Here is a 22,074-nt window from a genome sequence, read left to right as displayed (position 1 = left end):
AAAACGGACCTCCAATTCATATCGATAGCCAAGCTACATCTGAGATGCATTGTTGCCGTCGTGGTAGGCATCTACCTACCTGTATGTAAACAATCTAACTGCCTTTGTACCGAGGACCCCTTGCTTTGAAATTGTGGTACCTGCTTGATATCAAAGGGCTGTACGGAGTAAGGATCTGAGTAATCCTTATGCTTAGCAACTATCAAGTAAAGACATATTGGACGCCGGATCAGGGTAGCATCCATCTGTCATCTACCAGGTAGCGATCAAGGTGGTATTACCTAGGCCTATGACGCAGACTCCTGGTGCATATGACGATCCATGCCTCAGAGAGCCTTGTGGAAGCCGTAGCGAAATAGACTATCATCCACCACTCTGTGGCATCAGACCATGGCAACAGCCTCGTGAGTAAATGGCAACGTGGTATTGCATCCATGTCAATACAGCAGGCAGACACAGATGCAGCCACGCTGGATGAGGCGAGCTGGTAACTACCTTATCTGTACGACCTTGATGCCCAACAAATCCGCTGCTCCTTGCATCGCTACCAAGGTGCTAATCCAGGTAGGACTATCACAGGCCCATTATGTACATGTACTCTGTACCGTCAATAGGACTACCGGCGCTTCACCCTTGCTTGTCCTTGCACGGCAGCTTCAGGTGAAGGGCGACTAGGACCACGGAAGCGCTGAACCCGAACCCAGGGAGAGTTTACCTGCTATAAATAGGACATGGAGACGGGAATAAAATGCAGCTGCTCTAATTAGACGTCGCTGCCAAACAATGTCCAAGTTCTGCTGCTTTGTGTAAGTCGAAAGGGTCCATGTGTTTAGCTCAGGCACATACGAGTACAGCGATAAGGCAGGGAAAGCTTCAATGCCTCCATGTACATGTACCAATGTAACTACTCGTAGTACTTGTAATCCATGGATGTGATCCAATGTGCTGGATGCGGTGATGTGCGCCGCCATTGCTCGAAACAAAGCAGCACGGGCAGCGGTCGATGCCAATCACGGGGTACAGGCAAACGCCAGTGACATTGGCCGCGCTGCGTACGATGCACAGCACCGAGTGTCCATGCCCTGCGCGCTGTTGTACGGGTACTTTGCCTGGAGGCCATAAAGGTCCACGTCTGCTGGAAGCACCTGGAAGGACCCCTACTGTACGCAAATACAGCGCCTGTTGGCCCTGTGCTTTTAGGTGCTTGGTAGGCCGGCCAACGCACCCCAGCGCCTCAGGCACAAAGCCAGATTTCGGCTCGGATCTGGGTAGAAAGAGCACGAGCATCACGTGCCGCAGCACAGGGTCGCCTTTGCAAATCCAGCGCGAAATCTGATAGACGGCTTTCAGCCCCGGTTTTCGCCAGCCTCAACAGGGACAGACATTCTTGCATAACAGAAGTACATGCCGCTATGTAACTACACCACACGGTGACTTCCCTCGATTTTCTGGCCCTCCAAAAGCATCGCCCACGACTCTCCCAATCGCCTTCCCCACGCAACCGACGCGAAGCCTCACGACGCGCCGCATCTCACAGGCTCAGGCTCTCGGCCGGGGCTCTCAGAAACCCCCACTGGCGTCATTGCTGACCTAACCCTGAATTGGCTTTGCGGATTGTGAGTGCCTCATTTTGAGTCGCCGGCAACCTCCACCAGCAAATCCAGCCATCGCCATCAACACCGACGCCGTGCTTTGCCACCCGCAGCTGGCCTTGTCCTTGACCGTCCGCACGCCCTTCCCGCTGCTGCTCTGCTCTGCCCCGTGCCCCGACGGCTGACTTGCTTTGTCTTCTTCCTGCTGCAGGCTGCGTCGTTTTGGTTTTGAGCCGCCCTGGGCCCCCCAGTCCCGAGACTTGATGCTCTCAACTGCCTTGCTTGCGTAGATTCACGATGCCGGCCCATCACCAGAAACCGGCCCCCCTCGCGCCGGCATCGCCTCGAAACACTGCCAAATACACTAACAAGGACGGCTCCAAGTTCATCACCGTCCCCAAGGCCAGCCCGTCGGACTCGTCCCGGCCCTCGACGCCCACCATCGCCAAATCCAACCAGGCCCCGCCGCCCGCGGACCCGACAGGCCTCGACACGTCGGCGCCCACCGTAAATCGCAAGAAGCAGAAGCGGCGGCAAAAGGCTGCGGCCAAGGCGGCCGCTGCGCAGGCTGCCAATGGCCATCCCAGCCCCGCTCTCAGCTCCGACAAGCAGATGCCCGCCGACTATGAGCTTGTCGCAAGTGACGAGGATGATGATGTCTATGATCTAGTTGACGACGCGGACCCTAGGCCGGCGACGAATGGCCACGCCATAGATCCTAAAGCTAATAAAAAGAACAAGAAAAAGAAGAAAAAGTCCGGTCCCGGTGCCCACGCCGAGGAGATGGATCTGGCACAGCATCGTCACAACCACCACACTCACAACCATCGCTATCACGGGGACGACTTGGCGCCAGCGGCTCCGGCGCTGCGTGGCTCCGGAATGTCTAGGGATAAGATATGGAGCACCAGCAATCACGAGGAGCGCGAGCGTATCAAGGAGTTCTGGCTTGGCTTGGGCGAGGATGACCGGAAATCCTTGGTCAAGGTGGAAAAGGACGCCGTACTAAAGAAGATGAAGGAGCAGCAGAAGCATACGTGTAGCTGTACCGTCTGCGGGAGGAAGCGCACCGCCATCGAAGAGGAACTGGAAGGTCTGTATGACGCATACTATCTCGAGCTCGAGCAGTTTGCCAATCAAGGAGAGGGCCCCCCGATGCTCCCCCCTCCTCCCCGAGACTTTTCGGTCCGCCAAACGCGAGGCTTGCCCGGGGGATACCCCCGGCCTCCCCCAGCCCGCGGTCGAATAGTGGAGCACGTGGGCGACGATGACGAAGAGTTAGAAGAAGCATACAGCGAAGACGAAGCGGAGGACGACGAGTATAGCGACGACGAACCTCCCGAGGAATTTCACGGCTCTCCTGACCGAGACGTAGCTGATTTCTTGACGTTTGGTAACAGTCTCCAAGTCAAGGGTACGCAACTTCTTGAATCACTTCTGCACAGATATGGTAACATGGACTTAGGCGGCATTCTCACCGTGGCGGATGACCTACTCAAAAACGACGGCAGACGCTTCATCGAAATGATGGAGCAGCTTGCAGAACGTCGAATGGCCCGAGAAGAGGACGCGCGAGAGCACTTCGCTCGCGGCTACGGTCATCCCAACGGCTCATACTCCGCTCCTCACAACCATCCTCCTCCCGAAGACGAAGAGTACGAGGACGAAGAGGAGGAGGAGGAGGAGGAGGACTACGACGACAGTCAAGACGAGGAGTATGAGGATGAAGAGGTATACTACAACCCCTCTGTGATGCCGTCCAAGTTCCATACTGAGTGCTGTTGCCAGGACCCGATGACGGAAGAGCAGCGAATGGAAGAAGGCCGTCGCATGTTCCAGATATTCGCCGCCCGCATGTTCGAACAACGAGTACTATCCGCGTACAAAGAGAAAGTCGCCAAGGAGCGTCAAGACAAGCTACTGGAAGAGCTGGAGGAGGAAAGCCGAGCTGTGGACGAGCAGAAGGCGAAAAAGGCAAAGAATGCGCAAAAGAAGAAGGATAAGGCCGCCCAAAGGAAGCAAGCACTTGCGGACGAGAAGGCTCGAAAGGAAGCCGAAAAGGCCGCCGAGGAAACTGCCCGAATCGAAGCCGAGAAGAAGAAGATTGCTGAGCAGAAACAGAAAGCCGACGAGAAACGCAAACAGAAGGAAGCCCAAAAGAAGGCCGAAGAGGACGCGCGGCTCAAGAAGGAGGCTGATCGACTGCGGCGGATCCACGAGCAGAAAGAGAAGCAAGCCGAAGTGGAACGAAAAGCGCGCGAGGCCAAGGAGCGAGAAAAGAAGCTCAAGGACGAGCAACGCACCAGGGAACGGGAGGCCCGAGAGCAGAAAGAGCGAGAAGCTCAGGAGCGTAAGGAGAAACAGGAACGCGACAAGCGAGAAAAGGAGGCCAGAGCTGCAAAGTCCCAGAAGGAGGCCGCAGAGGCCGCAGAGGCCGCCAGAGAAGAGCAACTGCTGCTGCTGCGAGCCAAGGAAGAAAAGGTAGCACCAAAGGTTTCCTCTGTTCAGGTAGCCCAGACTCAACCCTCACAGCCTGTCAAGCGTGAAAATCAGCAGCAACAGCAGCAACAGCCGCCTCCCCAGACGCAGCAGACTCCTGTTTCCTTGCCCGCAGTCTTGCCTCAACATCCTCCTAATCCAGCAAGCTTCATTTCGCCAAAGATTCCCGTAGCAACTCCGGCAATCCCCAAGGCACCAACTCCCATACGGCCGAGGACAACGTCCCAGCAACACGGGACCGGCCCGGCAAGCTCATCCGACTCGCAGACAGCATCCGTTCCTAGTCAGAGCGCATCACCACACTCTGTCACGCCGGTGTACACCAGCCCGAGCTCGACTGGGCCCGAGAGGAGAATCAGCGCAGGCACTCCGGTCACGATACAGCCAGCTACAATATCAGGTACACCGCCTGGGCTACCACTGCCCAAGGGCCCAAGCCCATCTGCCCCGTTCCAGCTACCCATGATGAACATGCAGCCTCCTCCAGGACTAGGTCCCCATCCTCCTCCACCCCCGCCAGGTTTCTCTAACCGGCCGGGCCACGATCCCATCTTCCCGGTAGGGTTTCGACCAAGTCCCGGACATAATATGATGATTCCGCCGCCAGGCATTAACAGCTCTGCGGTTCGCGGCTATCCACCCGTCACAATGCCCCCTCCCGGGTTCTCACAGCCAGTTGCTGATTATCCCATGAGCCAAGTCTATCCCATGCCTACCAGAGACGGCCCTGTCATGACACACGGGCGCCAAGGTTCCATTGGATTCGAGAGCTCGCCCGGTACTCCTGGACAGCCGATTGGGCGACCAGCACCGATAGGCCGTCCTGGCAGCGTCAGTCATGGATATTCGCGTGACAAGGAGGAGGATACGCAGCATCTCGGAAGCCGTGTTCTCGTTGAGGACGATGAGCCATTGGGTGTAGATGCTGGTGTTGGCGGCTTGCGTCATCAACCACTAGGACCTCGAGGCGGCTTTGCTGCAGGCCCTTTTATTGACTCGGGATTCCCAATGGGCCACAACCCTTGGGGTCCCATCAACAGCCCTCCGCAGCCTTTCCCTCCCACTACGGCCCAGCAGCCATTTGCTCTACCGACGTTTGGCAATCCAGGCTGGGGTCCTCCAAGCGGCCCACCGGGATTTCATGTTGGATCTCCGAGCGGATTAGGATCCATTCGATCGCATGCCCAACCTCGCCACGTAACAGTGCGCTTGCTACTCTCGCAGGCGTGCAAAGAGCTGACGAATACGGCCACTGCCGATAAGGATGGTTACGTTGATCTGGCAGACATCAAGGGACACGTCAGTATGGTATCTGGTGACCCTAGCATCTCGGAACAAGACCTGTTAAACCTCTGCGACACAGTCGGCAGTCTATCCAATGGTGGAGGGTCTTTTGATGTGAAGCAAGACGCTGTGGGGCTCAAGAAGATACGATGGGTTCCTGACACGGACGAGGGGCTAAATCCTCACTTTCGGGCAGTCGGAGCTCCCGGTGAGATTGGCAGTCCTTTGGTAGGCCATGCCTCTTTGCGCGGGATTTAGGCAGATCTCGAAAAGATGCAGCACATGGGAACTGAAGAGAGCCCTTCTAGGCGGTTGAACCTGTTGGAACGGATCGGAGTCACCCCGCCGTCTACTACGGCTGAGCTCCGAGCAAACCGCATTGCAACGAACGCGACTACCGGAGATACTGCGCATGCGTCGACAAGTTCCCCCTTTGCCGGCTTGACAAATACAAACACGCAGAGAGACGACGCTTCTCTACAGCAGAACATTCAGAGTACTATAAGAGGAATGCACAAAAAGGGAATCAGCGAAAACATTACACACAGCGGTTTTCACGGGGAGGGTTCGGATGAAAGCAGTAAAGTGGACACCTGGGTCGGCTTTTACAACCCCCGCAAGAATGGGAGAAGATCTTTGGGGCCCTGATGCTGGATGAGATGCAGCATTTGAGCTTTTTTTTTTTCTTATTTGTTCAAGGCAGGGGAAGATACGAAAGGGGACCAACATTGTGTCGTTGCTGGACGTGACGACAGGCTATGAGATAGGCTACTATCAAAGTAACAAATCAGCATGGCGCTTGCGCGTGTTCTTGTGTGATTTTTAGACGTGTGTGGGTTTATCATTGGGAGGGGAGACTCGAGAGTAGCAACTAGGTGCGAAAGCGTGTCGACATAAATACCCCCCGGAATAGTGTATTCAATCATGGCATTTGTCAAGTCATTTGCACGTTTATTTCCCCTCTCTCTCTTTCTTAGTAAGATGCTGAATGTGTGTGTCCAAGTTGTTAAGATACCATTGTAAGGGCATCTGGTATTATAGGATGATTTATATCCATGTCAATTTGAACAGGCACCAGCACTTGTATTAAACTGGATACCTACCTCCTGTAGTTCAGACTATTCCATACCAGAAGGTGCGGCGATGTTATGTTGATACATACTTCCATTCTTCTTCTCGTTTATTGCAAAGCAAAACACGTGAGAGCTGCTGCAACATCTTCCAAGTCACAAAATGCCCGTTCCAATTCAAGTACCTTATCTAAATCAATGCTGCTTCTTTAAATAACATCAAACCCCCCCCCCAATTTCCTACCCGAGGCTCGCCTCAATCTCTAACGGAATCTCTCTTTTTGATGATGCGTGCCTTGCCTTGCCATCTTCCCGACTGAAGAAGAAAGCGGCAAAAGTCGCTGCCCACCCTCCCTTGACCTTGTCCTCGATACTAGAAGGTATGGGTACTATAACGTTATGCCACACCCTCCGTCTTTGTTCCCTGTACCCACGGCTCGAAGAGCAACATGATGCGCCGAAAAACATGAATAAAAAAAAGCAAGACATCAAAAATGTGCTGGTCCGATTTCCTCCCTTTATGCCGTGTGTCACGAAACATCGTGGCTGTTTTCCTGTTCTCTGACCACCTCAAGCCTGCTTGGTGCTGGGCCAGCGCCACGACCTCGACCTCTCCTAGCTCTCTAAGACCGGGCCTGGTCGGCGAAGGGGTCGGGGCCCTCCTGGCGCATCAGGGGAGCTCGCGTCTCGGCGGCGCGGGCCTTCTTTGTCTGGGCTCGGGCGAGGGCAGTAGCCTCGGCGCGGGCCTCGAGCTGCTTCTGGTGGCGGCTCTCGCGGCAGCAGGCAAAGGTCAGGAAGGTGATGGCGACGACAATGGCAGTGCCGAAGATGATGGCGATGATGATGCCGCCGACGTCGAGGTTGTTCTTCTTCTTCATGCAGACGGTCTCGCCGAGGGAGTCGAGAGAGCACATGAGGCCGGGGGCACAGTTGGCCTTGGCCACCTCGGTGGGGACACATGAAAGCGTTCGCAGGACACCCTTATCGGTGGAGATGTCGCACGACGACGTCTTGACGGTGGATGTGGCCATGCACTGGAGGCCGTCGCGCTCGCGCATCCAGTGGGTTGGGAGCGGTGCCGGCTGGGCGTTTCGGACGGCGTACGTCTGGATCGGGCTGCCCAGGACGCCGCGGTATCGCTTCTTCAGGTCTCCCATGTTTTGGAGCTCGTCGCATCGCCTCAGGGCATTTTGGGCCTCGGAGACGGCCTCGTCGATGGAGCATCCGGCGTTGGTATAACAGGACTCGAGGTCGCTTTCGGTTTCGGAGTAGCCGAGGGTCGACAGGCAGTACTCGAGCGAGACGTGCTGGCCGCAGTCAGAGTATCCGGCCAGCTGTTGGCTGTGCTTGCTGAAGCATCCTGCTTCCAGGGCGAGGGCACTGCCGCTGAGGGCGATGGCGGCAGCAGAGAAGAACTTCATTGTGAGAGACTGGAGGGCAACCCGGTTGCTATGCTATGCTACTTCGGAGAGAGGAGGAGGGGGGGTTATGAGTTCTGAGCCGCAGCTGATATGATGGGCAAAATACAGCGGGATGGTGGGTCTCGTCGCGGCGAAGAACCAAAGGCCCGTGGAACAGGAAAAGGAAGGTATTCCAACAATGAGACGACAAGCAGCAGGCTCGCGGAGAAGGACAGATGAGGGATGAAACAGGTGGGAGAGGTGGTAAGTGCTGGAGCAAAATAGAAAAAGAAGCGGTTCTGCTAACATGAAAAAGGAGTCGACAGGACGGGAGCGGCACTTGTCCCCTTTCAGTTAGGGGTCTCTGGGTCAGCCTTGGGTCTGACTGGGGCTGGGTTGAGCGTTCCAAGCAAAAAAAAAAACAGGGGGGGGGAGCAGATTTGGCCCCAACCTGTGCGTGCCAGAGCTTGGCTTGTTAGGGGAAAACAGCACAGCAAAGCCGCTGATGAGACGCTTATACGGCGCCGCCATCAAGGCTGTGCAGTTGGACTTGGAGCCACAGCCGCAATGACAGACAATTCACACATGATTCCAGCGTTCGACGGCACTACAGGACAGGACAGGACAGGACAGGAAAAGCTTGGGCTCTAGGGTTCGGGACTGGCGTTCATTTCCTATCGACTGGGAGCTGGAGCTGGAGCTGAATCTACGATTGATTGCTTCCATTTTTAGCGACGTGGTGGGTTAGCATACAGTACATCGCCGGGCACATGTGAGGCATCGACCTCAAATCACTCACTCTGATGATACGAGACGGAGATTGTTTCTGGATGGTGATGGGTAAGAAGATGTATACCTCTTTTTTTTTTTTACACCTCTTTCTCAAACCTTTGCCTTGTTCCTTTGATCTCTTTGCTTTTCTTGCTTTCTTTTTTATTTATTTTCTTTTTTTCCCCGTGCCTTTTGGCAGTGAGGCATCGTCTGCGGGTGCCGGCCGTATCAATCTAAAGCGGTGCATCCTCCTGACTCCATCCACTCCATCTGAATCAGCGCTACCTGTGGCTCGCTAAGAATAAACCACCCTTTGTTTTGTCACTAATGCGCGTCAATCCTTGTCTGGCCATTTTGCACTCTGCATTTTGCGCAGGATAGTACAAGTACGAGCATTTGCTCCATTGCCGTACTTGTACGGATTGGATGGCATTCGCATCGACTTTTATGGCAGAGACTCATATGTACATAGGTACGCTACAGTACCTAGAATTGGTATAGTATTTGGCCTTTGAGCTTTCCAGCTGACAATACTGAGCGCTCTATGCTGGGTGTCATTTAACATGGATGTCGGTACTTGGTGGCCCGTATGAATAATCGGCATTGCTCAATCTGTACGAAAGCCCAACCAGGTGGTGAATGGGCAGAGCTGCAGCAATCAGCGGGGACCAGCGACTGCGTGAGTGGCAGCAAATTACCTGCAACGCTGGAAGCAAGCGACATTAACCGTCAAGGTACGGAGTACTAGTCCTGCCTCGATGACCCTTTTTTTGGTCTTTTTATTTGATTGAGATTTGAGAAACGGCGAAAGGGGGCTTCCGTGATTTGATAAGCAGAGTTTTTTGAGTGCATTACGCACCTTACCTAGCGAGTTGTTGTATTACGTACTGGGACCTTGTTTTTTTATGCTTTCCATCTGTCTACAATATGAGACCCCTATGAGATCAAGCATTATCGGATAGCGATGCTGCGACGACGTCATCGGTTGCGAGGCCTCGGGACGCCATAACCTAGATCTTGCTTTTCGTTCCGGAACAGGAAGGAAATTAACATCATTATAAGAGTTGTACAATACAACCTTTTCTCTCTTTCTTCTTCTTTCTTCTCCATTCTCCATTTACGTGTACTATTTCTTCCTTTTTTTCGACGAATTCTGTAAGTTTCACCCCTTGGTACTCTGCACTGTACATGCTTCTTTCACGGTTAACCCAACGCTAATCACGACGGCAGGCTACCATAAGAAGCAAAAGCTCCATCTATCGACTACGTCTTCTGTAACCCACGCACTCAATTCAATCCATCATGCCTCTCGTCGTGCCCGGCATCATGAGCAGTTCCGACGACAAGACCCAGGTCTGGGCCAACAAGCTCGTCGGAAAGACCTTTTCGGAGACGGAATCCAACGAGACGGTGCGTTTCTTTTGGTTACTCTCCATTTCCTATGCACAAGCCCTTTCGTTCCATCTTCATCATCATCATGCCACTTTTTGTATCAAGTAGAGCGGGGGAGGCAAAAACATCATGGCTAACATGTAGGAACAGATGTTTTGCAAAAAGGACCTGCCGGAGTCTCATCGGATTATTAAGAAGGGTTCGATTGTTACCAAGGATTTCAGGCCGGATAGATTGAATGTGCATTTGAATGAGGATGGGACGGTGTCGCATGTTGTTCATGGGTAGAGTGAAGAAGGATCCATGTGTTTTGCTATGAGCTTTGAGGCGTCGACGACGTCGTTTACGTGCGACCGACGAGATGCCCAGTAATACAGAGAAATAAATTGTTCCTTATCTCGATATTCTTCGATTAACATTTTGGCTATGAATCATCTCTTTTATTTTACTTTATCACTTCTTCATCCAAGTAAAAGCAAAGCGAAGCAGCATTTCCATCATTGATTCTCTCTCCCCCCGCCTGATTGCATGTTCTGGCTGTTTTTGCCCCGCCATTTTCTCCCTGGCTTATCGATGGCGGGGCTGCTCCGATAAACCTGCGCCTTTGACTTGAAGCTGCGATTCGCTTTCCGTCAATCATAGTCACATCCATCATCACGGCGAAGAAACGCAGCGATTCCCCCCTCCCATTTTGACGCGCCTTGGTTCTGGGGCGATCCTCTCTTTATAATCTATACATCAATTGTTGTTATACTCCCATATAGTCCTTCAGTCATCCGCCAAAATGTTCAAAAAAGAGTGCGTCGATATCCCCTCCAAGCAAGCAAAAAACCCCCAGAAACAGACAGACAGCAAAACCCCACGAGGCAAGCTACAAGGAGACACTCTTTAGCTAACTCTTGATGTGAATAAAAAACAAACAGCCTCCCCGTCGCTCCCAAGCAAAAACTCAAATCCTCCGTCCAGCGCTCCCTCCGCAACTCGCTCCTCGCAACGTACCCGCTGCTGACGCCCTACATTGACGAAATCATGCCCAAGAAGGGCTCCCTCGAGAGCATGAAGCTGCCCGACCGCAACACGCTCTTCGTGCTCGACTCGGTGCCCCTGTTCTACCAGCAGGACGGCTCCGACCTGCTGCCGCACCTCAAGCTCGTGCACCGCTTCCCGCAGGCGTTTCCCAGCATCCGCATAGATCGCGGAGCGATTCGCTTCGTGCTGTCCGGCGCGACGCTCATGGCGCCCGGGCTGACGTCCAAGGGCGGGAGGCTGCCTGTGGAGGGCGCGAAGCCGTTGGAGGAGGGCAAGGAGATGGAGCAGGGCATCGTGGAGGACGGGCGGTGGAGCAGGGAGTTGGCCAAGGGGGAGCCGGTGGTGATTATGGCGGAGGGCAAGGAGGAGGCGTGTGCGGTGGGCATCTTGGTTGCGGGTACGGACGAGGTCAAGGCCAAGGGTAAGGGGCCCGTGGTGGAGGATGCGCATTTCTTGGGAGATGGGCTGTGGTGTTTGCATGCGTAGATGTAGATGGAGGGTTGTGGTATCGTGGTGTTTATACTGGATTTTTGTTTATATATTTTTTTGGGATTGTACGGAATAAGACAGCCCATGTATAAGTTTCTCGGTTGCTGCTACTTTTATTTATTTCATGTCCTCAATAATATGGAGTATCGGTGATTCAGTCTTGTCAAAGCATGGCCCTTGCACGTTCAACATCTACTCACACTGGTTTAAATAAATTCTACAATATTGAATTGTTTAAACTTTGATATTGGGTCATTGAATACCATAGTCTAAATGATATTCCATTCTAGCAGTCAGACGTTAGTGCTGAGTATAGCATCAGAGGTTTTTTTCTCTTTACCTTTTCGACTCAAACCCGTAAGGCTCATAGTCATACCAAAGTCCGTGATCCAAACAATGTCTTGCACGAAATCACATCTGTTTGCAACTGATCCAACTTGTAAACCCAACCCAGATCCACAACTATCTTGAGAGGTACTCTAGGACGATGGCTTTCTTGCTTTGCTCTTCTTTTTTTCCTTGGTTTCCAGGTAGCGGGAGTTATGACGAGCCATGGCTGCCTCTCCAACATCTTCTTGATGCTTTTCGATAAAGGCCTGAACGTCCTCCAAGTTGTATTCGCCGTCAGCGTTCTTGAGGCTCTTCTCCGGCACAATCCCGTAACTCGCATCATCTTCAAGAATAATCTTCTTCAAGGCCTTGACAAGGCACGACCTATAAAGAATGTCTCGTTGATCAGTGGATTTCGGCTCTGGGACACTACCCTTTATGGACGTATTCCAGATGAAATCCCTTTGTCGCTCGGCAAGAAACTCCCTGCGTCGAGCGGTAAACTCCTTTTCGACGCCAAATGCAGAAAAGGCCTCCTCCGTGACTTGCTCCCTGGTACATTTGCGCTCGGCGAATTTCCCAAGTCGACGGCACTCTGGAAGGAACTCGTCGACCCATTTCCTGAAAACTGGCCGGTAATTCATGCGCCGGCGGTCGTTTGCTTTGAGCTTCTTTGCATCGGGCTCTTGCGCAACGGGGGATACCCACATCAGTCGACAACGAGCAGCGTATTCAAACATGTCTTCGGCGCGAGGGAAAGGCTTGTCCCAGTATCCGTCCATGGGCATGTCAAGAAACTCCATGACTTTGGCCGGGTCGGACGAGAGGAAGATTCTGGCTCGCTTCCGATCGGACTCTTCAATCTCGGAGATTCTGAGCCACATGGCGCTGTCGTCAACTGTCAAGCCGTACCCTCTGATTGTTGATCCCAAGAGATTCCACAAGTCTCCGTGGCCGTGCTTGAAAAGCATCCAGCGTAGCCTGTGCTCTGTGTCGCATACTCGGACGTCGATCTGGATGTACTTTTTCTCGGACTCTTTGTTGGCATCTTGTTCATCCGCCAGCCAAGGGATGGCCAGACTGCCCGCAGGCTCGTTGCCTCCCGCAGTGATTGATCTCTCTGCTCCGAGGGCTTTTGATATGGTCTGAATGGCATATGCGCCTCTGGAAGCCTCTGGTTTCGGCGAGGCGAGCAGAAAGTCGATATCCCCAAAGTCTGTTTTACCTGGGCCCTCGAGAGGGGACTCCACGCACGAGTACAGAGTGCGGAGAATCCCTTCGCATTGGCTTTTGATGGCCACATAGACTTCTTTCGGCATTCGGGGAGTGAATAATGGATTGACTACTGCGGAGAATGCTGAGCCACCCATGTTGAGAAGCTGTCGGCAGCGCCTATTTTTCTTTCACTATTTTCTAGGCTTCGAAAGTTTCCAAACGTGATTTGGCGCAAATCACTAGATGTTTTCAATGTATTTCAAAGTGTTGAGTGGGAGTCTTTTCCTGGAGTATTTAGCAAGTCAGCTCTCGGATTCAACGTGGGTGATACGAGCGCCCAGACTAGAGCTTGGGAGAGGCTTTATAGCTCTGAAATCGTATCATGAAGCATCCCAGCAGTTGGTCTCTGATTGAGGCTATATTTTTAGCTATGACTCACCAGTAAGTATCCTAAAACGAGGAGTTTGATGCGTTTATCCAAAAGACATGAGCTTCGCGGTGTTGCGATAGCGGATTCAAATGACTGTATTTGGCACAATGACGACAAACGTGCAAAAGGTTGTAGGAGGTGTAGCTTGAAGGAATGAAGTGAAAGAGAGAAGTGACCAGCGAATAGTTTAAATTTACTTGTGCGCCTGAGGCAGCAAAAACGCAGGGGCGCTTTTGTGAAAGAGGCAGAGGAAGAGGAAGAGGAAGCTGGAAGGCTCAAATCGGTGTTGCTCAGGACGATTGGAGCAATAGCAGCTGATGATTTGTAGCCTCAAGTTCAAGGTTGTTTACACCGATGACGCCCCCGCAGTGACCTGGCGCTTACCCTAGATTTGATGATGGTTTCCTTGGGATCAATAATTAATATTTGTGGTATGAAGAAAAGAGGCGTGAATTGAATATTTTTACGAAGGAATTGAATAAGCAACTGTCAATTATTTGTTCCGAGTTGGGAGAGAATCAGCCAACTTGTGAATCACTTGCCGGGATGCAAATCTAGCTGCGAATAATTGAGTCACGTCTTTCATGCTGCATCACTGCAACCACCAATTGCAACCAAGCCGCATACGTCCTTTTCGTCTTCTTCTAAAGGTCCTTGCTTTCGTTTAGCTAGTTGGAGGATCGTGACATGAGCAGTTCGTAAAGAGATAAGCAGCAAGGCGCAGCAGTTCACACCAGCTTCATCATGCTCCTAGGCGTAATCAGCTCCTTATTGGCAATTCGCAAGTTGGCTATTCACAAAATATTATATTTCTTACATATATTCTCCGATACCTTTCTGCAATATTACAATAAATTATAAACTTTGAGAAATAGTATCACCATCAATAAGATGGACCCAGCTGATCCTACCTGTACGTCCTTGTAGCAGCATACACTGGACAACACCGAACATATGAAGAGTAGAACGGTGAGCGCTACAATAATGTCGAATCAAGTGTCTGGGATTTCCATTGTTATAGTGGAATTCTCTCCACAGCATTCTGGTGTGGTGTGGCTATGCGCAGTACACCGGTATTCAACTGAACCAAACATTGGTCGAGATGACTGCGGCTTTGTTTCTATAGGCAGCGACAAGGTTGGATCAGCTCCATGTTATTGATCCAGCCTCGTCGCTGCCTGTGTTCCCCCATTTAACCCCGCTTGCCAATCTCTGCGTACATGGGAAGAAACACGAAACTTTGAACGCGACGTGACTTGGCAAACCGCGCCAGGATAAAGCCTACGATCGGTCCGGGACTGTCTAGGTAAAAACGTGGCCAGCTGCTATAACAATAGATCTGGACTATCGGCGTGTCTGTCAACGATCTGCATGATTGATTATTGATAACGAAATTTAAAGGCGTGAACAGGGCATCACCGGGGAACATGAGTACATATAGGGTCAGAGGCGTGCCGGCCGACTGGGATTGTCAACAATTGCAATCTTTTCTAAATGATCAAGAAACTGTTACAGATGCCGTCATTGAGTCCCTCGCTCATGAGAATAACGGCATGTGTCAGGTAGCAACAGCGACTTTTGAGAATTTACCCTCTCAGCTTCGGCATGGCCACAATTGGTCCATTCCAATACTGAGGGCGCCTAACACCAAGCCTACTCTCAAACAATATCTAACAATAGATAGAGATTTTCATGGATTAACTACGCTTTACACACCACCTCTGGAAGATCATAAAATAGACTAGATATACAGGCCAATGGGGCGATCTGTAGCCAACGCTTTCAGTATTATTGCATTATCAGGCCTTGGAGGCCATGCTTTTGGCTCGTTCAAAGAGAAAGGCGGAAGCTATATGTGGTTGCGCGACTCTCTCCCTTACGACCTTACCTCAGGAACCAAGCCGATAGCTCGAGTTATGATCTACGGCTATGAGTCGGCTGTTGTTGAGAGTAAGAGCATGCAAAATCTAGAAGATTTCGCTACCAAGTTGAATGTTAGCCTGCAAACCCTAATGAATGCTACGACAGTTCGGCCCATCATTCTTATCGGCCATAGTCTTGGGGGGCTAATTATCAAGCATGTGAGCTACTCTTTAATGCCTAAACTTTCGTTCCTCATGTTCATCTCTTAAACAGGCGCTCATATCTTTATCGGGATCGGAAAACAAAGAAAGCCGAACACTTATCCGAGCTGTATATGGGGTGGTCTTCTTTGGAACCCCACACCATGGCATGGACATCAGCTCACTTATTTCCATGGCTGGAAATGGGCCAAATCGTTCCTTGATAGAGTCTCTCAGCCATGATAACTCGCAAATACTTACTATGCAACATCGTGAGTTCCATAAAGCCTTGGGAGGTGAGGGTGAATCAGAAGTCTTCTGCTTTTACGAAACTCTCAAGTCACCAACAGCGCAGCAAGTGAGTTTCCAAATAGATTTCTTGTGTCCGACGAACTCACTAACTGTGATTAGGATCAATATGGCGGCTGGACAATGACTGGGCCTGATGCGTTTCTAGTCACCAAGTCTTCGGCTACACATTGTCGTCCTTGGGAAGATGGCGCTGAGCATATCTGCGCCCTTACTCGTACACACTCTGAAATGGGCAAGTTTAAACCTAACGAATCTGATTACGACATTGTAAAAGAAAAAATTGAGGGTCTTTGTAAACGGGCATTTATAGCGCGAGGCCGGTCCTTCGATCTTTACTGCAACAAATGTTAGTACCAGTACCTCCATTCGTCTCGCGAGTGCTTCCATTAAACAGTATAGGTGAGGAATTGGGCATACCTCTGGCGCCCCTCACTGTGTCGGATGTTAGCATCAGTCCCTCCACCAGCCTCGCGGATATTAACATTATATAGGCCGAGAATTTGGGCACACTGCCTATGATGTTCACTGTTACGAATGTCAGTGCAGCTGCCTCTCATCATCTGACATTACTAACATCAACTTATATAGGCGGCGGAATTGGGCATTATGCTGACGAACCTCACTGTTATGAATGTCAGTGCGAGCATCTCCCCTGACTTCTTGACTACTGATTTTGAACGGTATAGGCGACTCATTCGAACATCTTATATAAGATTGCCCAATGCCGTAATTGGTAACGAGGATTGAATACAATGTAGTAGTTGTTGCCTGAAACTACGGTTGCATCTAGCTCGATTGGGTATTCAACAATTATTTTCATGCGTTCTTCAAAAAGTACATTCGCTGAACACTACATATGTCTTATATGATACTGGTAGGTAGATGGCTCAAAAGCGTTAATCCCATATGTGCTTCCTACATGTAGAGCGCAATAAGATCATGTAAAGAGACTTCTTAATCATCTTGCTATATACACAAGAAGTAAACTATATACAATAGTACTGATGATATTCACAGTAGCCAACAGGCGCTCTTTCGCTTAACCAAATAAGTTCATTGGACCGGGTCCCTGTATCATTTAGTTGATATCTCCTTTCCAGTAGTAGACGGAGAAGGTGTTGCCATCGCCGGAAAATGGCTCAGTTCCGAATTGGAAGCCTATAACAGATTAATATCCCGTTTCTTTCGCCAAGGCAATTAATCGACTTACTGAGAAGGTACTGGCTGCCGATAGGGTATCCTCGGTTTGTAGCCATCCAGTTGTAGAATTGCTTGACATCTCCGTTCCAGTTCTGGACCTGGCTGTAAGCAACAAAGCTGTAGACTTGCATCTGGCCGTTCCAGCCGTAGTATAGCTGCCAATCTTGGCCGTTGATGTTGACATTGCCCTGGGATGAACCAATGGGGTAGATGTCACCATATCTGCCAAGCCTGTTTCATCATATTAGTAGCTGAAATCACAATTGGCTCTCTTTTCATCGTACCAGATCATAAGCTCAAAGTCTCCATAGTAAGTCGGGTGGTTAGGGTCGGAAGCAGTGAACAAGTCGTAGGCGACATCAGCGCGCAAGTTGTTTCCGGTATAGTTCCATACGGCGCCGGTGGGCATGCTGTTGATGCTGCTGACCAACTGCTTTGCTCCTATGTTCCTTTGCACGTTTGGAAATGACTTGACGTTGGAGGGACTGCCGGACCATCGCCAGTCAGCATGCCACGCCGTGGCATCAGTGATCCAGTCGTTTGTGATACAACCGAATCCTCCAGGAGATGCAGCTGACTCGCCCCAGAGATTGTTACTGATGGTGAAACCGTTGGCCGATATGGTTGAGTACTGATCGCAAAGAGTTTGCGCAGCTACAGCTGGCAGCAACGCAGCCAAAAATGAAAAGGCCTTCATTGTGTTTGTGAAATGAACGCTATTCAAAAAAGTCTACGTTATGTTATTGAATGCCTGCTGAATGAGCGTGAGGATGAACTCTTTAATTTGTCGCCGGCATGAAAACCTCTTATACCTAAAGATTGAGAGATTAAGCCATCACTGGTACGAGTTCAAGTTCTTCGCATAGCCGCCCAATCACCCAATTCCAACCAACATGGCAGGTGGAATTGGTGAATAAAAGTCTAGACACTTCCAGTCAGTGACTTTCCTAAACTCGATGGATAGATTAAGACAAGGCCCATTCGGCCGACGCCGAGGGTACGACTCTATCCGGCTTAATCCGTAATTAGACGCCGTTGCCCCTGGTTTAGTTGGCACTTCATTTGAGAACAGGGGCGGCACAACTGACAGCGATCCACTCTTCAATACACATAAAACATCAGGTGTATCAAAATGAAGCTGGGCTTTAGAGCACGTGGCGCGCTGACTCGAAAAATATACCTCTTAGGAAGTTGGACGACTAGGCTAAACAAACTTCCTTGGGGATGTCGAAGCATCAGCCTATTTGCGAATGCTCTGACAGAAATAAGCCAACCAAGTTGCTGAGCTTTATACGACTTTACATCTGGCAACTCAAAGTGTATGGTAGGTGATAGGACTCTTTAAATTGACTTGTTATTTTTTGTCTTTCGAGAAACTCAAAACTTGGTTATCAATTCGTGTTGTTGAAGACGATATTCGACAAGCGTCAGGAAATCAGCAACATAGTGTGATCCGTGTAACCCATACAGGCCATTGGCGCTTCAACCAGGGTATTACAAAAGGTGTCACCCATAAGCAAGGGCAATTACAAAAGAAGAAAGAGGTTAACCCAGCAAGTAGTAGCGGCCTATTGAATTCGGCAACTGTTAACTAACTCGTGAAAATTGCCCATCGTAGCCCATTCTGCTGTCAACGGAAATGAATCTGTCCCGAGGTCCTTATCGGCTATCTAGCTCACCAGGGACTTCACCTATTGGCGGGATAAAATAGTAAAATAGCTACTACCTAGGTAGTTAGGTAAAAGATATCCTCCTGTTTCCGTAATTGGTGAGTGTGGCCTGCCATATTCAGCAAATAGGTGCTCAATAGTGTGATCGAAAACTTATGTTCCGTTCATTGAGGCACTCATGGAGCTAACTGATCTGGTATGTCGCAATTTGTAATCGTTATCAAACGGGCCTATTGCACCATGTTCTGTTGTTCAAAGTTCCAAACTATACTTTATATAGAAGATTAGACATAAGCTTACGCTGCTGTGCGGTAGAATTGTAGCCGAGCATTCACCTGGTGATGCTCCATACACAATGACCTTATCAAGAGCCGTTGAAACACTGCAAGTTGCCGTCTCTATATGCATTCATGTTGCCACTCTTTTAGAAAGAAGAGCACACGCCTTCACCCCGAGTGGATCGGGAAACGAATTGTATCCCAAACTTCACCTCGTGATGCTTCGTCTCATATTCGTCAACTCTAGTTGTCCGCAATCATTGTCACATCAAGCCGTCCTATCCCTTCGATTTCCGCCAAGATGTGATCGCCTGGCTTCAGCCAACAATCCCCATGTACATGTGCTGACCCTGATGGGGAGCCTGTAAAGACAATGTCGCCCGGCTCGAGGGTCATGTAACTGCTGATGATGCTCAGCTGCTCGTCACACTTGTACAGCATTTCGCTAGTAGACGCATCCATCATGGGCTTATCGTTGACGGACAGTCGGATGCGTAAGTCGGATGTATCAGGCAGGAACTTGGCTGGTACAATGAAAGGCCCGCATGGTGCCATGGTGTCTTGTGCTTTTCCGCGCATGAGATCTACTTGCAACTCGTTGCCAGCTGGAATCAAGTTCCTGCATGAGAGATCTAGTCCAATGCTGTAGCCAGCGATGCCCTAGGCTGCCTCTTCCCGGCTGGCATGTCTCAGCTTCTTGCCCACTACCACGGCCAACTCACACTCCCAGTCGAATTGTTTCGTAGACCTGGGATTCTGACAGTCTTTCCTGGACCGACAAGACTCGTAGTCGGAGGTCTTATGAAGAACGGCATTTTCGCACACTTTTCTGCACTTAGACCCATCTCCTGTATAATTTGCACCAACTGCCACCCGCTTGTTGGGGTACATGATGGGAGTGAGAAGCTGGGCATTATCTGAGTTAACTTGGCTTCCACCCGGCACATTCTGACCCTTGCTATTGTTCTGGGCAAATTGCTCTAGTATTGGGAAAGTGTCTGGCCACGATACCAAAATGTCTTTGACCGTTGTATGCTTGATCAGCGAAGGAAGTGAATCAGGAAGCAAATAGAAACTGTCAACAACCCCGATGGCTGCGACAGGCTCATCTTCGATACAAAGTGTAGCAAGAGTAAACCTCGACATGTTTCAATGATGAGAAGCCATAATGAGATTATTGCATGCTTAGGAGGACTTTCATCTCTTCGCTGGGCAGTCTGCAACTGTCGCTATCCTGATGTTAGGAGAATGAAGAAACAGCTGGGAATGCGACAAGCTTGACATGCGTTGATTTAAGCATCAATCATGGCAAGATACGGAGCAGGCATGGGAGAGCTTTCTCCAGACTGCAGTTCGGGACGCTCCCGCGTGGCGCAGAACTTTGAACATGATGCATCTTTTGCACTCGCGGAATTCACTGCATATGAATTGGCCGATGCTTGACCCGAGCCACCGTGTAATGGACATACCACTGGCACGCCAACTATATGCAGTCTTCTCAACTCTCTTATTCTATGGCTATATACTTGCGAATATTATGAAAGCCATCAATGGTGCCTCAGGTGAGCTGCAAGAAGCTGGCTTATGCCGATGGATCAGCTTGCACATTTCCAAGCCAGTATTCATCTTGATCGGGCTTATCAGTCCATTCATGCTCCTCGTCCTCAACATAAAGGCGTACTATCTTCCCGTCCGGGCCTTCGCAGGCCAATACCCACGCTTTAATGCCCATGTAAATAGGACTTCGCTTAACTTTCATTGAGTCGAGCCACGCCGCCCACTCGTCGAGATCTTTATGGGTGGCGACCCCATATGTGACGGGATCCCACCCTTTCTGCACCTCCGCTTGGGCTGGTTCATAGCGGACCTCGACTATCAGCCCGGTGGGTTCGTAACGGAACATCTTTGCGAATAATTTGTGATCCGGAGTGAAGTGGTCCTAGCGAGGTTGAGGGGTGAACGGAAACACTTTGGTGTAGAAATCGTGTGTCTTTTGGATAGAAAAACATGCCAGCTTCAGATGATTGATGCCACGAAAAGAGCGCGGCATGGAAACTGGACTGGGTTTGTTGGCCATGGTGGATGAGTGCTTACCATCACCACACAAAGAGAGGGTTGTAAGAGCACGGTTCGCAATTTATAAGATGCGGCGAAAGTACTGGGATTTTATTCTCTGACTCAGATCCTAGCACAACATACATGTATGGAGCGCGTCCGGATACACTAGATCTGAGCATTCTATACTCCGTACTGCTATAATAATTGTTATTCAATCCCAAAAGCAAGATGACTTGAGACACGGCCACCTGACGGGAGCCGTCCGTGTAAGCCGTATGAGTCCGGGCAGTTCCCGTGGTCCACTGACAGAGTCCGCCACTCGAAGCTGCTGATGCTTGTATTAAACCCGGGAACAGTCCGACAAAGAGGAGTAAGTATTGCAATGTCTTCTCTTCATCCTCTTCATCTCCATTGTTCAAACCACCGGTAGGCTTCCGTCTTGTCGGAACAGCCCGAGCCGTATTTCGGATTCGGTTACGAAAAAGGGCGGGGACACAACTGAACTTGGTCGCTGAGCTGAATCTCTATTCGCCGCAGGCTAGCAGCAGCTTAGACGTGATGATATCACACAACAAGCGACGACGCGTGGCCCTCGCCTGTGACAGCTGTAGGGAGCGCAAAGTTCGATGTGATGGGGCGAAGCCTGTCTGTGGGCCGTGTCAGGCGAGAAACCGACAATCCCTGTGTGTTTACCATCTGCTCGGCGACAATGGAAAGGAAGGGAGCGAAAGAGCGTAAGTCGGGCAGAATTCACAAATAATCACTCTGAGATGTCTTCCTTTTCGTCCTCTCACATCATTGCTATTCAGATATGTGCAGTCTCTACTCGCGCGAATCAGCCTCTTAGAGCAACAGGTCCGGGAGAGAGGCGATGAATGCCATAGAGGTTCACCAAATTCTGCGCCTTCTACAGCTGTAGCACCAGATAGTCGTGGCATTTCATCATCCGTGCCTCTATCTTCTACCAGTGGTACAAACCCTCACCGTAAAGA

General features: G+C 50.7%; 8 protein-coding genes across 8 annotated transcripts; 3 read left to right on the top strand and 5 right to left on the bottom strand.

The window, feature by feature from the left end:
* Positions 1-1,889: 1,889 nt before the first annotated feature.
* Triagg1_8280 (uncharacterized protein) lies at positions 1,890-6,023 on the top strand (the record flags this gene model as incomplete). Its single annotated transcript, XM_062903109.1, has 2 exons — positions 1,890-5,583; positions 5,638-6,023. 2 exons carry the CDS (start codon positions 1,890-1,892, stop codon positions 6,021-6,023), a joined length of 4,080 nt encoding a protein of 1,359 aa, XP_062752690.1.
* A 1,045-nt stretch (positions 6,024-7,068) lies between these two features.
* On the bottom strand, positions 7,069-7,866 carry Triagg1_8279 (uncharacterized protein; the record flags this gene model as incomplete). The annotated part of the gene is made up of 1 exon (XM_062903108.1): positions 7,069-7,866. The coding sequence occupies one exon, from the start codon at positions 7,864-7,866 to the stop codon at positions 7,069-7,071; it is 798 nt and encodes a 265-aa protein (XP_062752689.1).
* A 2,052-nt stretch (positions 7,867-9,918) lies between these two features.
* Positions 9,919-11,523, top strand: Triagg1_8278 (uncharacterized protein; the record flags this gene model as incomplete). Its single annotated transcript, XM_062903107.1, has 3 exons — positions 9,919-10,026; positions 10,159-10,292; positions 10,932-11,523. 3 exons carry the CDS (start codon positions 9,919-9,921, stop codon positions 11,521-11,523), a joined length of 834 nt encoding a protein of 277 aa, XP_062752688.1.
* Positions 11,524-12,005: 482 nt separating this feature from the next.
* Positions 12,006-13,226, bottom strand: Triagg1_8277 (uncharacterized protein; the record flags this gene model as incomplete). Its single annotated transcript, XM_062903105.1, has 1 exon — positions 12,006-13,226. One exon carries the CDS (start codon positions 13,224-13,226, stop codon positions 12,006-12,008), a length of 1,221 nt encoding a protein of 406 aa, XP_062752687.1.
* A 2,032-nt stretch (positions 13,227-15,258) lies between these two features.
* Triagg1_8276 (uncharacterized protein) lies at positions 15,259-16,613 on the top strand (the record flags this gene model as incomplete). Its single annotated transcript, XM_062903104.1, has 7 exons — positions 15,259-15,582; positions 15,638-15,922; positions 15,976-16,143; positions 16,187-16,222; positions 16,368-16,412; positions 16,465-16,509; positions 16,563-16,613. 7 exons carry the CDS (start codon positions 15,259-15,261, stop codon positions 16,611-16,613), a joined length of 954 nt encoding a protein of 317 aa, XP_062752686.1.
* A 341-nt stretch (positions 16,614-16,954) lies between these two features.
* On the bottom strand, positions 16,955-17,773 carry Triagg1_8275 (CAZyme family GH12; the record flags this gene model as incomplete). The annotated part of the gene is made up of 3 exons (XM_062903103.1): positions 16,955-17,034; positions 17,087-17,307; positions 17,361-17,773. 3 exons carry the CDS (start codon positions 17,771-17,773, stop codon positions 16,955-16,957), a joined length of 714 nt encoding a protein of 237 aa, XP_062752685.1.
* Positions 17,774-19,267: 1,494 nt separating this feature from the next.
* On the bottom strand, positions 19,268-20,170 carry Triagg1_8274 (uncharacterized protein; the record flags this gene model as incomplete). Its single annotated transcript, XM_062903102.1, has 2 exons — positions 19,268-19,656; positions 19,747-20,170. 2 exons carry the CDS (start codon positions 20,168-20,170, stop codon positions 19,268-19,270), a joined length of 813 nt encoding a protein of 270 aa, XP_062752684.1.
* Positions 20,171-20,606: 436 nt separating this feature from the next.
* On the bottom strand, positions 20,607-20,927 carry Triagg1_8273 (uncharacterized protein; the record flags this gene model as incomplete). The annotated part of the gene is made up of 1 exon (XM_062903101.1): positions 20,607-20,927. One exon carries the CDS (start codon positions 20,925-20,927, stop codon positions 20,607-20,609), a length of 321 nt encoding a protein of 106 aa, XP_062752683.1.
* Positions 20,928-22,074: the final 1,147 nt, after the last annotated feature.

The sequence above is a fragment of the Trichoderma aggressivum genome (genome assembly GCF_033847375.1).
Source record: "Trichoderma aggressivum f. europaeum strain CBS 100526 chromosome Unknown scaffold_040, whole genome shotgun sequence".
NCBI classification, from domain to species: Eukaryota; Fungi; Ascomycota; class Sordariomycetes; order Hypocreales; family Hypocreaceae; genus Trichoderma; species Trichoderma aggressivum.
Note: the sequence above shows the minus strand (reverse complement) of the source record. Positions and strands in the feature narration are given on the sequence as shown.